The sequence below is a fragment of the Schistocerca nitens genome, chromosome 4 (genome assembly GCF_023898315.1).
Source record: "Schistocerca nitens isolate TAMUIC-IGC-003100 chromosome 4, iqSchNite1.1, whole genome shotgun sequence".
Lineage (NCBI taxonomy): Eukaryota > Metazoa > Arthropoda > Insecta > Orthoptera > Acrididae > Schistocerca > Schistocerca nitens.
In genome coordinates this window covers 576,908,279-576,926,702 of record NC_064617.1, presented here as the reverse complement: position 1 = coordinate 576,926,702, position 18,424 = coordinate 576,908,279, and the positions used below count along the sequence as shown (strand labels likewise).

The 18,424-nt window shown below is 43.6% G+C and overlaps 1 protein-coding gene across 1 annotated transcript in view; it reads left to right on the top strand.

Annotated features, from left to right (window-relative positions):
* Nucleotides 1–224: 224 nt before the first annotated feature.
* The window catches only part of LOC126251318 (fatty acyl-CoA hydrolase precursor, medium chain-like), a 177,353-nt gene continuing 159,153 nt past the window's right edge, over nucleotides 225–18,424 (top strand). Inside the window, exon 1 of the mRNA XM_049951647.1 lies at nucleotides 225–456. Coding sequence (XP_049807604.1) covers nucleotides 244–456 — 213 coding nt within the window. The 5' untranslated portion in view covers nucleotides 225–243. The remainder of the gene's footprint in view (nucleotides 457–18,424) is intronic.

Sequence of the window (18,424 nt, the reverse complement as noted above, 5' to 3'; positions counted from 1 at the left end):
CGGTCACGATCAGTGGACCACCCTGTATATCCTGTGCATTCCTCCCTGTCTATTTATCTTTTCGTAATGGCAGCGAAGAAGTTGAACAAAATTACGCCAGTCCGAATATAATTGTGCACCCGTATCACAGGCTATGTAATCTGAAGATACGAGAAATCCGACTGTGCGATAAGAGTGCGTAACTCAGCAGTGCGAACACGGCCTGATAAGAGCGGGCGCGACCGGTCGCGGAACAGAGCGACAATGGCTGCGGTGTGGCGCGCTTCTTTGACCGCTGCGACAGCGCTGCCGCTGCTGCTGCTGCTGGAGTCGTGCGTGGGTGGCGGAGCGCCCGTGGTGCGGACTCGCCAGGGCGCCGTCAGGGGGACCGACAAGCTGTCCAGCAGTGGGCGCCACACGCTGGCCTTCTACAACATCCCCTTCGCAAAGCCGCCCGTTGGGCCATTGCGGTTTAAGGTGAGCTTCATACCGGTACGACACAGTGCTGAACCTGCCAAGGAAGATGACACAATTTTTTCACTTTTTACAGTTTTTCTGATTCTAAGTTTACGTTATCTAGAACAGTCTCCTACTTATTACACGGCAAAGTGAACTGAAGAGCTGCTGAGGGTGGAACCAATGCCGTGTTTACGCTCTAGTGATATTCGATCAAGTGGGGTGCTGTCGCATGGGTACTGCTGGGCTATGCATGTTTGTTTTGTTGGAATAAGATCCAAATGAATGTAAATAAAGTATTTTGTTGTGGCTCATTCGGTATATGTAATTGTAGTAAGTGTACATGGCATTTATTGCCACATACATACAGTGAAGGGGCCAGAGAAACTGGTACACATGCGTAATATCGTGTAGGCCCCCGCGAGCACGCAGAAGTGCTGCAACACGACGTAGCATGGACTCGACTAAAGTCTGAAGCAATGCTGGAAGGGATTGACACCATGAACCCTGCAGGGCTGTCCATAAAACCGTTAGAGCACGACGGGATGGAGGTCTCTTCTGAACAGCACTTTGCAAGGCATCCCAGACATGCTCAATAATGTTCGTGTCTGGGGAGTGGGTGGCCAGTGGAAATGTTCAAACTCAGAGGAGTGTTCCTGGAGCCTCTCTGTACCAATTCTTGACGTGTGGGGTGTTGAATTGACCTTCTGAATTTGCCAAATCCTTCGGAATGCGCAATGCGTGTGATCAGACGGGATGCTTACTTACGTGTCACCTGTCAGAGTCGTATCTAGACGTACCAGGAGTCCTATGTCACTTCAACTTCACACGTTCCAAGCCATTACAGAGTCTCCACCAGCTTGAACAGTCCCCTGTTGACAGACAGGGTCCATCGATTCATGAGGTTGTTTCCATATTCGTGCACGTCCATCCGCTCGATACAATTCGAAGCGAGACTCGTTCGACCAGGCAACATGTTTCCAGTCATCAAGAGTCCAATCTCGGCCCAGGCGAGGCGTAAAGCTTTGTGTCATGCATTCATCAAGGGTACATGAGTGGGTCTTAGGCTTCGAAAGCCCATATCGACGATGTTTCGTTGAATGGTTCGCACGTTGACACTTTTTGATGGCCCAGCATTGAAATCTGCAGCAATTTGAGGAAGGGTTGCACTTCCGTCACGTTGAACGATTCTCCTCAGTCGTCGTTGCTCTGGCCACAGCAATGTCGGAGACTTTTTGTTTTACCAGATTCACGGTACACTCATGATGAAATGGTCGTACGGGAAAATCCCCACATCATGGCTACCTCGGAGATGTCTATACCAATTACTTTGGCGCTTCAGCGTACTGTCACTTGTAATCGTGAATATAAAAGAAATAATACTTCCCAACGGTGTCAGAACCGGTGTGACCCATACTGATTGTAATAATTGATCCAGCCGGCCGGAGTGGCCGAGCGGTTAAAGGCGCTACAGTCTGGAACCGCACGACCGCTACGGTCGCAGGTTCGAATCCTGCCTCGGGCATGGATGTGTGTGATGTCCTTAGGTTAGTTAGGTTTACGTAGTTCTAAGTTCTAGGGGACTTATGACCACAGCAGTTGAGTCCCATAGTGCTCAGAGCCATTTGAACCATTTTAAGGTTGATCCAGTTGGTTAATATCGCAATCTTTGGGTACACCGGAAAGTATAATCCTGAACAAGTAGAAAATTCACACCGTGATAAACGGAACCAAAGGTACCGTATACAGACAATACTGCTATATTTTCTAATAATGGAACGATTTCGTGTGTGATATTTACACTGAAGTGACAAAAGTCACTGGGTACCTGTTAATATAGTGTTGGACCTCCTTTTGCAAAGAGTAATGCAGCAACTCGACGTGGCAAGCATTCAACAAGTCGTTGGAGGGCTCCGGCAGAAATACTGAGCCATGCTGACTCTGTAGCTGTCCATAACTGCGAAAGCGTTGCCGGTGATGGTTTTTGTTCACAAACTGACCTCTTGCTTATGTCCCATAAATGTTCGATGGGATTCATGTCAGGTGATCTGGGTGGCCAAATCACTCGTTCATATTGTCCAGAATCTTCTTCATACCAATCGAACAGTTGTAGCACGGTGACACGAGGCATCCTCATTTAAAAATATCGATCGCTGTTTGTAAAAAAGAAGTCCATCAATGGCTCAAATGGCTCTGAGCACTATGGGACTTAATATCTGAGGTCATCAGTCCCCTACACTTGTTTGTTGTTGTCTTCAGTCCTGAGACTGGTTTCATACAGCTCTCCATGCTACTCTATCCTGTGCAAGCTTCTTCATCTCCCAGTACTTACTGCAACCTACATCCTTCTGAATCTGCTTAGTGTATTCATCTCTTGGTCTTCCTCTACGATTTTTACACTCCACGCTGCCCTCCAATGCTAAATTTGTGATCCCTTGATGCCTCAGAACATATCCTGCCAACCGGTCCCTTCTTCTTGTCAAGTTGTGCCACAAACTCCTCTTCTCCCCAATTCTATTCAATACCTCCTCATTAGTTATGTGATCTACGCATCTAATGTTCTGCATTCTTCTGTAGCACCACATTTCGAAAGCTTCTATTCTCTTATTGTCCAAACTATTTATCGTCCATGTTTCACTTCCATACATGGCTACTCTCCATACAAATACTTTCAGAAACGACTTCCTGACACTTAAATCTATACTCGATGTTAACAAATTTCTCTTCTTCAGAAACACTTTCCTTGCCATTGCCAGTCTACATTTTATATCCTCTCTACTTCGACCATCATCAGTTATTTTGCTTCCCAAATAGCAAAACTCATTTACTACTTTAAGTGTCTTATTTCCTAATCTAATACCCTCAGCATCACCAGACTTAATTCGACTACATTCCATTATCCTCGTTTTGCTTTTGTTGATATTCATCTTATATCCTCCTTTCAAGACACTGTCCATTCCGTTCAACTGCTCTTCCAAGTTCTTTGCTGTCTCTGACAGAATTACAATGTCATCGGCGAACCTCAACGTTTTTGGTTCTTCTGCGTGGACTTTAATACCTACTCCGAATTTTTCTTTTGTTTCCTTTACTGCTTGCTCAGTATACAGATTGAATAACATCGGGGAGAGGCTACAACCCTGTCTCACTCCCTTCCCAACCGCTGCTTCCCTTTCATGCCCCTCGACTCTTATAACTGCCATCTGGTTTCTGTACAAATTGTAAATAGCCTTTCGCTCCCTGAATTTTACCCCTGCCACCTTTAGAATTTTAAAGAGTGTATTCAGTCAACATTGTCAAAAGCTTTCTCTAAGTCTACAAATGCTAGAAATGTAGGTTTGCCTTTCCATAATCTATATTCTAAGATAAGTCGTAGAGTCAGTATTGCCTCACGTGTTCCAACATTTCTGTGGAATCCAAACTGATCTTCCCCGAGGTCGGCTTCTACTAGTTTTTCCATTCGTCTGTAAAGAATTCGCGTTAGTATTTTGCTGCTGTGACTTATTAAACTGATAGTTCGGTAATTTTCACATCTGTCAACACCTGCTTTCTTTGGTATTGGAATTATTATATTCTTCTTGAAGTCTGAGGGTATTTCGCCTGTCTCATACATCTTGCTCACCAGATGGTAGAGTTTTGTCAGGAATGGCTCTCCCAAGGCCGTCAGTAGTTCTAATGGAATGTTGTCTACTCCCAGGGCCTTGTTTCGACTCAGGTCTTTCAGTGCTTTGTCAAACTCTTCACGCAGTATCGTATCTCCCATTTCATCTTCATCTACATCCTCTTCCACTTCCATAATATTGTCCTCAAGTACGTCGCCCTTGTATAGACCCTCTATATACTCCTTCCACCTTTCTGCTTTCCCTTCATTGCTTAGAACTGGGTTTCCATCTGAGCTCTTGATATTCATACAAGTAGGTCTCTTTTCTTGATGGAAACATAGTGGGTGAATATGGATTGGGGAACAGAAATGAAAGAGGAAGCCGTCTGGTAGAATTTTGCACAGAGCATAACTTAATCATAGCTAACACTTGGTTCAAGAATCATAAAAGAAGGCTGTATACATGGAAGAATCCTGGAGATACTAGAAGGTGTTAGATAGATTATATAATGGTGAGACAGAGATTTAGGAACCAGGTTTTAAATTGTAAGACATTTACAGGGGCAGATGTGGACTCTGACCACAATCTATTGGTTATGAACTGTAGATTAAAACTGAAGAAACTGCAAAATGGTGGGAATTTAAGGAGATGGGATTTGGATAAACTGAAATAACCTTCTTGAAAGGTCTCTTTAATTTTCCTGTAGGCAGTATCTATCTTACCCCTATTGAGAGAAGCCGCTACATCCTTACATTTGTCCTCTAGCCGTCCTTGCTTAGCCATTTTGCACTTCCTGTCGATCTCATTTTTGAGACGTTTGTATTCCTTTTTGCCTGCTTCATTTACTGCGTTTTTATATTTTCTCCTTTCGTCAATTAAATTCAATATTTCTTCTGTTACCCAAGGATTTCTACTACCCCTCGTCTTTTTATCTACTTGATCCTCTGCTGCCTTCACTACTTCATCCCTCAGAGCTACCCATTCTCTTCTACTGTCCTTCTTTCCCCCATTCCTGTCAATTGTTCCCTTATGCTCTCCCTGAAACTCTCTACAACCTCTGGTTCTTTCAGTTTATCCAAGTCCCATCTCCTTAAATTCCCACCATTTTGCAGTTTCTTCAGTTTTAATCTACAGTTCATAACCAATAGATTGTGGTCAGAGTCCACATCTGCCCCTGTAAATGTCTTACAATTTAAAACCTGGTTCCTAAATCTCTGTCTCACCATTATATAATCTATCTAACACCTTCTAGTATCTCCAGGATTCTTCCATGTATACAGCCTTCTTTTATGACTCTTGAACCAAGTGTTAGCTATGATTAAGTTATGCTCTGTGCAAAATTCTACCAGACGGCTTCCTCTTTCATTTCTGTTCCCCAATCCATATTCACCCACTATGTTTCCTTCTCTCAATTTTCCTACTCTCGAATTCCAGTCGCCCATGACTATTAAATTTTCGTCTCCCTTCACTACCTAAATAATTTCTTTTATCTCATCATACATTTCATAAATTTCTTTATCATCTGCAGAGCTAATTGGCATATAGACTTGTACTACTGTCGTAGGTGTGGGCTTCGTGTCTATCTTCGCCACAATAATGCGTTCACTATGCTGTTGGTAGTAGCTTACCCGCACTCCTATTTTTTTATTCATTATTAAACCTACTCCTGCATTACCCCTATTTGATTTTGTACTTATAACCCTGTATTCACCTGACCAAAAGTCTTGTTCCTCCTGTCACCGAACTTCACTAATTCCCACTATATCTAACTTCAACCTATCCATTTTCCTTTTTAAATTTTCTAACCTACCTGCCCGATTAAAGGATCTGACTTTCCACGCTCCGATCCGTAGAACGCCAGTTTTCTTTCTCCTGATAACGACGTCCTCTTGAGTAGTCCCCGTCCGGAGATCCGAATGGGGACTATTTTACCTCCGGAATATTTTACCCAGGACGACGCCATCATCATTTAACCATACAGTAAAGCTGCATGCCCTCGGGAAAAATTACGGCTGTAGTTTCCCCTTGCTTTCAGCCGTTCGCAGTACAAGCACAGCAAGGCCGTTTTGGTTAGTGTTGCAAGGCCAGATCAGTCAATCATCCAGACTGTTGCCCCTGCAATTACTGAAAAGGCTGCTGCCCCTCTTGAGGAACCACACGATTGTTTGGCCTCTCAACAGATACCCCTCCATTGTGGTTGCACCTACGATACGGCCACATGTATCGCTGAGGCATGCAAGCCTCCCCACCAACGGCAAGGTCCTAACTAACCTAAGTACATCACACACATCCATGCCCAAGGCCTGCGACCGTAGCTGCCTCGTGGTTCTGGACTGAAGCGCCTAGAAACGCTCGACCAAGCGGTGGGCTTCATCAGTGGATGCAACTGACCTCCTAGTAGCCGAACATAACCATTTCCAGTCAATGAACGGCTGATCTATACATAGTCCTAAGCATTATGGAGCCACCAACAGTTTGCACATAGCCGTGCTTACAACTGGGCTCCACGACTTCACGATGTCTGCGCCACACTCGAACCCTACCATCAGCTCTTACCATCTGAAATCGGGACTCATCTAGCCAGGCCAAGTTTTCCAGCCTTCTAGAGTCCAACCGATATGATCTAGAGCCTATGAGAGGTGCTGCAAGCGATGTCGTGCTATCAGCAACGGCACTCGTGTCAGTCGTCAGCCCTCATAGCCCGTTAACGCCAAATTTTGCCGTGCTGTACAAACGGATATCATCGTCGTAATCCCACATTGATTTCTATTCTTTCTCCACACATTTTTGCTCGTCTCTTGCCACTGACAAATCTACTCAAACGCCTCTGCTCTAGGTCCTCTAATGAAGGTCTTCGGCAACTGCATTTTCCGTGAAATTTGATATCTCTGCATTCTCTGAACACTGCAGATCTTAGGATACTGAATTCCCTAACGACTTTCGGAGTGGAGCGATGTTCCATGCTTCTCGCTCCAACAACCATTCCGCGTTCTAAATCTATTAATGCCCAACGTGTGCTCATAATCATGCAAAAACATTTCACATTAATCGCCTAAGTACAAATGACAGCTCCGCCAATGCACCACCTTTTTACACATTGTGTACGTGATACTACCGCCGTCTGTATATGTGCATATCGCTATCCCATGACGTCTGTTACCTCAGTGTATGCGTTATAGTCTGTTCTCTCTTTAATCCATAACTTTAATCTTTCAACATTAAGACACACAAAGGCAGAAATTGGGTTACTAACTAAGCAAGGAATAGACAGAAGTGAATTCATTACAACACACTTGACTACTGCGATTACAAACAGTATATTAGAAATAATAGGTAAATGAAAAATATCGCTTCATTTCAATTGACTTTTAACCTGATATTCTGTCTAGGCGATTTTAAGGAACGACAAGAAAAAATTAATCGTAAAGCTATATTAAAGAATAATCATTAAGAGTGAAAGAAATGAAAAATCACAAGGTTATGTTTAGACTCACGGAAGGTGATTAAACCGCGGATCCAATTCCGCGGTTAATAAAATTCACAACAGCGACCCACAGTCTCGAGGTATTCCTCCGAATAAACACCAACTTAGGTAACTGCAGCATAGTCTGTATACATGTGTTGAGGTCGAGATATATTTGTCTTTGTCCGAGAACTTTGGCTTTCTTATGTGGCTAACGATATTTCCCACTAGCCCTTCAATGCTTTTAAGATATTTCGGTACTCTAGAATCGACTTACAGGAAAGCTACAAAGTCAACAACAATGACACATGTTGGGATGACAGATCAGAGAAACAGTTATTCTTTGAACAGCGAATATTACGTTCTTTTAGATAATAACAGACGGCCGATTGCTGCATTTATGGCTTGGTGTTTCGACTTTCAAATTAACGAAATTTTGCTGACATATACGTCAAAGCCCTGCTTAATAGAAGTAAAGATTGACTGGCACACGTTGACAACCTTACTCATAGTGTAACGCGTAACAACCGGTTTTCGTCTGAATAAACCGCTAGTCACTTTTTATTGTGATGCTTTCATTTTACATAAAAATGTAATGTAGTATGCGGAGTTTGAAATTCATTTCAATCGTATATATTACGAATCGCTTATTATGACAACTTTAAAACTAAATCTCTTGGAATAATTACTCTGTACGTATCTTCGCTAACAAAAACTGTGAAGATTTTCACTAAGTTGGTATTCCCTTGTATCGATCATAATATCGCTGAAATTGCTACCTGCTAACATATTTATCCAAGTCGTCACCGGGGTATTTGTGTGCATGTTCCTTCTAGATAGCTGAATCCACCTCTGCTCAGGACAGTTCCTGTCTCGAAAATAATTTACTCACCATCGACTAACTAGACTTTAGCTATTCTCTTTAACTTCCCGTCACTTTTTGGCGTTTTAATTTCGTTATTTTTTTCATTGTCAGTAAATTTAATGACGTCACAGCAAGCAGTCTCAGCTTCTCACAAAGTAACAACACGCACTGCTTTGAACAAATACGTGGCTACACCTGAACGCGAGACCAAATTACTTCTCCCTGCGGCCTGGTCTAGCTATCGCTTCGTCGGGTAATACAGCGCACTCGTCTGTTGTATCTCGACTGCCTACCAGATAATTCCATTGCAGAATTTTGATCATTTTATTAATTTCTCGGTGTGGTCGGCTTACACGAAAGAAAAAAGCCGAAACACTTCAGAGTGAGGCTGTCTTGACGAGAATCTACGTATATGAATAGAGTTATTTATTTATTTATTTTTTTACAGGCAAATGATATTCTGAATAGTCGTATACAGACACTGAAGTAATATTGTTGTCACAGGAGAGCGTAATAGGTTCGTTGCAGTTCATGTTATTTTTTTTTTCTGTAGTAGGTTTCGCAGTTGTGGCGACAACATGAAGTATTGTTCATAATGTTCCTGTTGCGACGCTTACGTTGCTACTGCGCTCTGAAGATGCATACTCTGTTAGTCATTCTCTTTTGCGGCACTGTGGTACACGATCAAACCTCTTCACAAGCCGCGATTTTTGTGAGGTTTGGAACGTTTGTACTGTATACATTATGTAAATAGCCATGGACAAAGTGCCTGTGAGATGTATATCTACTTGTGTATCAACAACCATATTCCAAAATTCAGTCATGATTGCATGGCGGGAAGAACGAGCCGGTAAGTCTCCTTGTGAGTTCGTGTGTCTCTAATTTTATCTGCACGGTCTTTTCGCTGGATATACTTAGGAGGAAGCCACTTATTTGTTGACTTTTATCGGAACATACGCTCTTGGAACTTTAACAGTAAACAACACCGTGATGCAGATAGCCTCCTTTGCAGCTTGTGCAGCTGGATTTGATTGATCATCTCCGTGACGCTTTCGAGAATATTAAATGAACTTGTAACGAAACGCCCTCCTCTTATTTGGCTCTTTTCTATTTACTCTGTCAGTCCTATCTGGTACGAGTCCCATAATAACCAGCAATATTTAAGTATTGGTCGAAAGAGGGTTTTCTAAGCTTCCTCCTTTGTCCAAATGGTTCAAATGTCTCTAAGCACTATGGGACCTAATATCTGAGGTCATCAGTCCCCTGGACTTAGAACTACTTAAACCTAACTAACCTAAGGACATCACATACATCCATGCCCGAGGCAGGATTAGAACCTGCGACCGTAGCAGCAGCGCGGTTCCGGACTAAAGCGCCTAGAACCGCTCGGCCACAGCCGCTGGCCCTCCTTTGTTGATGGACTACATCTGCTAAGCATTCTTCCACTGAATATGGCTGGCATTAGCCATGCCTGCGATTAATTTTACGTTATCGTTCCACTTTAAATCGCTCCGTACGCATACTCCTAGATAATTTATGAAAATAACTGCTTCCAGTTATTGATGTGCAGTAGTATAGTCATACAGTAACAAGTCTTTCAGTCTATGCATACACAAGACGCTGCATTTGCTTATATTGAGAATCAGAAGACACTCCCTGCATCAAGCGTCAATTCTCAGTAGGCCCTCTTGCATTTCGCTACAATGCTCCAGTGTCGCGAATTCTTTGTCTACAACAGCATTATCCGCTAATAATGTCGTTGAACTTTCGACGTTATCTACTACGTCATGTATATATAGCACGAAAAGTAATGGTCCTACAACATTCTCTTGGAGTATGCCCGAAGTTACTTTTACGTCTGAAGACTTCTCGCCGTTGAGAATGAAATACTGTGTTCTTTTTCCTAGAAACTCTTCAGTCCAATCTCACGCTCGTACTTCGTTCATTAGGCGGCAGTGCGGAACTGTATCGAATGGTTTCCGGAAATCAAGAATCTCAAGTGTCTACGTGAGAGCCCGTATCTTCTGCTTTCTCGGTCTCGTGGAGTAACATAGCTCTCCAGAAAGTATAAAACATGTTCCAAAATTCTGCACCTGACCTAAGCATGAGATATAGGTCTGTAGTTTTCTGCCTGCGTTCGACGACCCTCAAAACTTTAACGTTCACTTAGGTGAGACAGGTGGTGGGCCCAACGACAATTGATCCGTCGGTAACTCAACCAAGAGACAGTCACAGACCGACAGACCAATCGACTTGCTTGCCACCAATCGGTACATAAAAACTCAAAGACCAAACTGTTACATACGTGATTATCCACAATGAAATATGTATTACGCTGTCAAAACTACACACCATGTTGGACAAAGACAACAGTTGAGGAAAGGACACTGCCCGAAATTACGTTAATGGCCAGGGCAGGTAACCGGAACATCAACGGCCACAAGGCAGAAAATTCCGCTGGGACACTTGAATTTGAAATAAGGCAATATAGTTAACTTCACCAAAAGGAACATTGCCTGAATTTATGTCAGTGGCCAGGGGCAGTTAACCAGAACACTAATGGCCACAAGGCAGAAAATTCTGCTGGTGAACTTGAACTGTAGTGAACCAATATAGTTAATTCCACCGTACGGCGGCTCGATTTCACCACTACAAACACTCGGTGTTGCTCACAGGAAAATCTCCCCAACAGCGAACCACCGAAACGAACGACACAACATGAACGGACGTGGCTTGGGTATTTATCACACCACTCAACTTTCGCATCCTGGGTCGGCGAGCCACGAATTTCGTAGCGATCGGACAGCTCCACACATGCTCCGACACTGTGCAGGGACCGCCAAAGGACCTAGCCGACTGCTCCGCATGGAGATATCCTCCCTAGTCTGCACCAACCGACCGACTGCCCCCCTGTACGCCGTCAACTTTTAAAACAAGTTGGCAGTGGAATTGACACCAACTACACACACAGTTAGACAAACACTTGCACGAAGACTTGAACGATACTAAGCTGTGCAATCACGAAGACAAACTGGGAGTCGACACACACACACACAGCCAATCCATAAACAATCGCTGAGCCAATTCACGTCGTCCGGTAGGACGACCGACCGACGATCCACGAAGACCGTCCCCGGCTCAAGTAATGTGCGGTGGACACAGTCAGGCGAGCCATGGACATCCAGGCCTCACTGCTGCTCCATCTGACTAAAGCAGTGTCACATTCCAACTCCACGACTGTCAGGTCCGAGCTGCCCTCCTGGCACGTTCCAACTGACTCACGAAAGACGACATCTGGGAAGTAATAGCAGTGCAACAAAGATAACACGTGAGGGCTATATCGATAGGCGCAGCAACTCAGTGACAACAGAAATTGATACTAACATAACGCGGTGGTAACACAAAAAAAAAAGCAGGATGTAAAATAAGAGATGGCACGAGCGTGAGCCATGCACTGCAACCTATTGGACATATTGTAGCGATCAATTTTTGTGTTTTTGTGTGTAGTATATGTATGTGCATAATTGTACTGTAAATAACATAACCCTAAAATCACATAAGGCTACCTGCAACAAATTCGCTACAACCTACATTACATTCAGCCTCTGATGACATGAGATCAGTGCTTGTGAACCCTGTCGACTCATGGGATAAGTTACTGTAAATATTCTCAAATACATACTGCATCCACTTAATATGCTGTTTCCGTAAGTTCTTACAAAGCGGTTCAATTCGTGAAAGATTCTTTCAACTGGGTTAGTTCTGGGGTTAAACAGGATATCAAAATGCGTTTAACACCTTGTTCCCTTATAAAGGTCTTCCATTTATTGCTTTTGAACTAAGCAGCATAGTCTGTTAAGAATGTCATTGGTTTCCTCAATTTTGGGATGTAGTCACTTACTAATTTTCTTAAAATGGAAGTGGACGCAGAATTTCTGGTAGGGTACAGTTTTATGTACTTGGTTAATACATCGTAAATAGCTACCAAGTACTTAGTGAACCTAGCGGTTGATAAGAGTCCCGTCACATCGACAGCTGCTAATTGTAGTGGTTTTGAGGGTATAATGGCATGTAGTTCACTAAATGTACTACAGTTTGTTGACTGTACCCTTTGACAAATCAGATATGTTCTCATTAACTTCCTAACACGTTCATGCAAAACTAGGAAAATAACAATAGGTAGCTATTTTAGTTGCACATTTTTTACGGCAAAATATTGCTGTGATGTGTGTACCAAATAACATTATCTATATACTCTCTGCAGTGCTCTGTACCAGGGTGGCACCTATGGTATAAATCATCATTCTGCAGCTTGTGTTACTTCCTAATATCACTTTGCGGATTCTTTCTAATAGACCTCTTACCTTCTTCCAGTAGGAATCTGCATCTTGTAGTTTGCTCGACAAGTTCTGTGATTTCGGGCAGTCCTTGTGGCATCCGCCACCACATTATCATTTCCTTTCACATGTCTGATTTCAACGTCATAATTCTGCAAAGCTAATACCCACCGAATTAGCCTGGCATGAAACAAGCTACTTGATGGACACAGAAGACCAGTACATGTTTACCACAAACATAGTAATGGTAGCCAATATTTCGAGGTCTGTTGCAGAATATTGTCGTTCACAACCGGACAAGAGACGACTTGCTAACCCTATAAATTTAACTTCAGTTTGTTCCGAGGTCTGGTCTACTTGGAACAAACACCCTCCTAACCCACAGGTCGATGCATCTGTCGCAATATGAATGTCTTTCGTCATTCCTGGATGATGTAGCAGTTCAGAATTGACAAGAGCTTCTCAGATTTTATAGAAGGCTGTCTTGCACTCCTCAGAGAAAAACCAAGTTGTGTTCTTCCTTAGCAGGCTTAACGACACATCATTGTTCAGAATCTATGCAAGCACAAAACGCCTGAAAATGACGTTGACCTAGTAAAGCTTTTAACTGTTTCTTACTGCTTGCGTAAGGTAAATTACATGTCGTATTAAGCTTACCCAGATCTGGCATTATCCATAAAGGTGAGATAATGTGACCCAAATTTTAAGTTCATCATGACACACGCCTCTGCAAATCACTTGAGAACACGATCAATGAGTTCTAAATATTCTGGCCATGACCCTGTAACTATAAGTAATTTGTCAACATAGAGCACCACCTTATATAGCAAGTCCGAACCTATGACTGCATCTAAGACCGAAAATGATGATTCCAGCGCTCACATTGAGCCCAAAGGATAACACTAAATTAGTAACTTTCACCAGCAAAAATAAAGACAGTATACTTCCTAAACTCTGCTGACAGTAAGACCTGTCAGTACAAAGCTTTTAAATCAAAGCTTGTTAAATACTTTAATCGAAATTTTTGTATCTGCTCTTCTACATTTTAAAGTCGGATTCGCACTGTGCGATAATCTTATTGACAACGCCCACATCAAGCAAGAGGCATATGCTATCATCAGATTTGAGGACAGCGACTAATGGACTGCTATAGGGAAATAAGGAAGTCTATATTATCCCCCATTTAATCATACATTGTATCTCCTTAGACACTGCCCTATTTTTACTCCATGGTACAGAATAGGTAGCACAGCAATAGGTCTTATGAGGTTTGACCTGCATATCTTAAATGTATCCCTTAATTATCCCCTGTTTTTCGGAGAATGCCAATGCACAATGCTTCAACAATTGAGCGAGTTGTTTCCTCCGTTTATCATCCAGATGGCTCGATTCAGTGACCTTTGGGTGGATGTTTTTTATTATGGAGTTGACCTCACTTTCGCCGCTTTCAATTCTAGATGGGTACTTCTCCCGAGTATAGTCACTGGCTATGAGCAATAGTTTAGGTTTCATATAGGTTACCTTCAACCTTCTGCAATACTGTCCATGTAAAGCAGTTGTTTTTATCATTGTCAGTTCGACTAACCTTCCTTCATTCATAAGTGAGCACAAAGCTCGAGATAGGTCGATCCTTGCATCCCTGTCTCTTAAAAATTCCCATCCTAGGATACAGGGAACCACTAAATCGTTCACAACGAGGAATGAGCATTTTATCACTTCATCTCCCACTGGAATCATGGGCTGTACCTCACTCTGAATTCGCTGCATACATCCATATATGGCTCCTACAAATCTACAATTATGAACTGGCAATGGTGTCAACTTATTCACCTGATTGATGCGCTTGAAGAGGTCACAGTCTATAACAGATACACAGGCACCTGTATGAATGAGTACATTCACGGGCATGCCCTGAGTAGTACAGTAAAGGTGGCACAAGTGCAGTTTGTTAGTACTGGTTGCCTACATCAGAGGCAAGTATACATTCAAGGGCAAACCTATTGTTCTCTTTTGACTGATTGGTCCTTAACCTTTTGTTCTGCTAAGAGGATTAAGACTCCATAGGATAATCCATCGTTTTGACTGACAGGTCCTAAACCTGCTGTTCCCTGAACCCTCTCCCCCTCCTCCTCCCCCTCCACCTCCTCCTCCCCCATACCTCAGGGAACTTCCCTCGCTGATGCAAGCAGATTTGATAGACTAATTAATTTAATCGATCAGTTAATTACATCCATCATCTAGAAAACTCGCACGTCCATCACCCAAACATTTTGACATCATTATTCTGTACCATCCAACAGAAAAAATTACGAGCTATAAAAGCTCTGCTAACTTCATCCGACACAGAACTCAATAAGATTTTTACTTCATCTCTCTCTTCCAATATGTCGAAAACAAATAACATCTGCATGATGGCATCGAGCATATGTGGTGATCCTATTAATTACACATGTATTGATCCATTGGAGCTGGTAGCCAGTGATCGAAGTCGCTTGCACACACCATTGTGAAGTTTCATTGCTTGTACTGTAGGAGGACTACACTCATGGAAATGGAAAAAAGAACACATTGACACCGGTGTGTCAGACCCACCATACTTGCTCCGGACACTGCGAGAGGGCTGTACAAGCAATGATCACACGCACGGCACAGCGGACACACCAGGAACCGCGGTGTTGGCCGTCGAATAGCGCTAGCTGCGCAGCATTTGTGCACCGCCGCCGTCAGTGTCAGCCAGTTTGCCGTGGCATACGGAGCTCCATCGCAGTCTTTAACACTGGTAGCATGCCGCGACAGCGTGGACGTGAACCGTATGTGCAGTTGACGGACTTTGAGCGAGGGCGTATAGTGGGCATGCGGGAGGCCGGGTGGACGTACCGCCGAATTGCTCAACACGTGGGGCGTGAGGTCTCCACAGTACATCGATGTTGTCGCCAGTGGTCGGCGAAAGGTGCACGTGCCCGTCGACCTGGGACCGGACCGCAGCGACGCACGGATGCACGCCAAGACCGTAGGATCCTACGCAGTGCCGTAGGGGACCGCACCGCCACTTCCCAGCAAATTAGGGACACTGTTGCTCCTGGGGTATCGGCGAGGACCATTCGCAACCGTCTCCATGAAGCTGGGCTACGGTCCCGCACACCGTTAGGCCGTCTTCCGCTCACGCCCCAACATCGTGCAGCCCGCCTCCAGTGGTGTCGCGACAGGCGTGAATGGAGGGACGAATGGAGACGTGTCGTCTTCAGCGATGAGAGTCACTTCTGCCTTGGTGCCAATGATGGTCGTATGCGTGTTTGGCGCCGTGCAGGTGAGCGCCACAATCAGGACTGCATACGACCGAGGCACACAGGGCCAACACCCGGCATCACAATGTGGGGAGCGATCTCCTACACTGGCCGTACACCACTGGTGATCGTCGAGGGGACACTGAATAGTGCACGGTACATCCAAACCGTCATCGAACCCATCGTTCTACCATTCCTAGACCGGCAAGGGAACTTGCTGTTCCAACAGGACAATGCACGTCCGCATGTATCCCGTGCCACCCAACGTGCTCTAGAAGGTGTAAGTCAACTACCCTGGCCAGCAAGATCTCCGGATCTGTCCCCCATTGAGCATGTTTGGGACTGGATGAAGCGTCGTCTCACGCGCTCTGCACGTCCAGCACGAACGCTGGTCCAACTGAGGCGCCAGGTGGAAATGGCATGGCAAGCCGTTCCACAGGACTACATCCAGCATCTCTACGATCGTCTCCATGGGAGAATAGCAGCCTGCATTGCTGCGAAAGGTGGATATACACTGTACTAGTGCCGACATTGTGCATGCTCTGTTGCCTGTGTCTATGTGCCTGTGGTTCTGTCAGTGTGATCATGTGATGTACCTGACCCCAGGAATGTGTCAATAAAGTTTCCCCTTCCTGGGACAATGAATTCACGGTGTTCTTATTTCAATTTCCAGGAGTGTATATCCCTCAGACTATCACTTGCACGGGAGGGTCCCTATTTTGTTGTTTGTTTCATTGTTTTTTTCTGCTGTAACACAGTTTGTACACTGCCATACATTTTGTTTTTTCTGCCACGACTTCGAGGTCTGTGTCAGACGCTAAACTTTAATTAACACATTTCGATCCATTGACTCTCACAGAAAACTAGACATCGCATGGTGTAAAATATGATTCTCATGGACAACAACACACACACTGGATGATTTTATATAAAAGACAGTCACAACATATGGAAACTGGAAGTGTTTGGTGGCGTTGTGCAGAGTTTCCAAACTGCTGTCCGAATGTGGTTGATGGGCTCTACATTTAAACTCATCTTTCATTTAAACTCATCTTTCACAGTGCCAGAATATCTGATGGCTGAGTGTTCCATTTCGATTGATTCCTCATATTGCACTCATGTACACGATCACTGTTTTGTGCTGGCCATCCCTGCAAGATATTGCCTCTTCACCAAGACTTTCTCCATCTCATAAGAGCGATCTCAGTTAGTGATTAGGTGGTAATCAACAGTGTACCAGTGAACGGATGGGAAGGAAAAAGATACCGTCGATGTACTGTGATAAAAAACACAGTTGATAGTGCGATCAATTTTAGGAGTTTTACCGAAATTTCAACACCAATGAATCACACGGCAGCGTGCTCCCTAATTTCTGTAGCAACGCTAAACCACCCCTCCTCTAGTTTGTGAGTACCATTGCGAATGTAGACAGATGAATGTGCAGTACGTCCGTTCATTGTTAATTTTCAAACAGACACATCAAAGTATACCAGACAGCGATCTACATATTTCTAGCACTTCGAGCATAATGCGTAATTTACGATATTTCTGTATGTGGATGGGAGTCACAGGGTATTCTCGCATTCTTAGGATAAAGTTAGAAACTGAAAGATCTCCTCCCGTTCGTGGAGGTAGGCTATGTCTATGCAACTAATTGAAGGCTGTTTGTTTATTGCCATACATTTTTCGCTTCTTCTACCTGGGAAACATCTTCAGTGGTGATTTCCGGAGCTGTTAACTCATGTGTGATTAACATGTGTTGATCACAAAATGGAAAGTGCAAGTTATGTATGCAATGTGACAACTGTGGGTGAAAGAACGCCAGAAAGCGGCCAGCCAAAGTATGGAAACTAGCGGATACATGTCCAGGAACCACATGCATGATTTAATATGAGCTTGTATATTCGTTTATGACGTATAGTTTTTTGGATTATAGTCATCATAGAAACACGGGTGATATGAAGTGTTCTGTATGGACATCCTGCAACAGCAGCATTTAGTTATCATAAGATTTATGAGAAAACCTGTCATTAACATTATACAAAATTGGCTTTCCACACCTTAATTTTTCACCCATAAACCAGTACCAAAAAATTTCAGCGGTCTCTCTCTTATTTTGAGCCTTATACACCAACTCATTTCTCGCTGCTAAACATACAAAAAATACAAAATCGTAGTACAATTTCTTCCACTCCATGAGGCCACCTGTCCGCCTGGTACAGCAACTGTATATAGAGTATTTGAATTAAAAACAGTCTCGGTTGCTATTTATTCTTTTACTAACAAAGCCTGGGGCATCTTCAAATTTTCTTAAAATTTGAAGATGGTCTGTAGATGCCCCATGAAGGCGAAAAGCGCTGTTTATAAAAGAATAAATTGGAACCGAGACAATTATTAATTCAACTGTAAAACTGTCATTCAACTAGCATTGAACCAGAGTT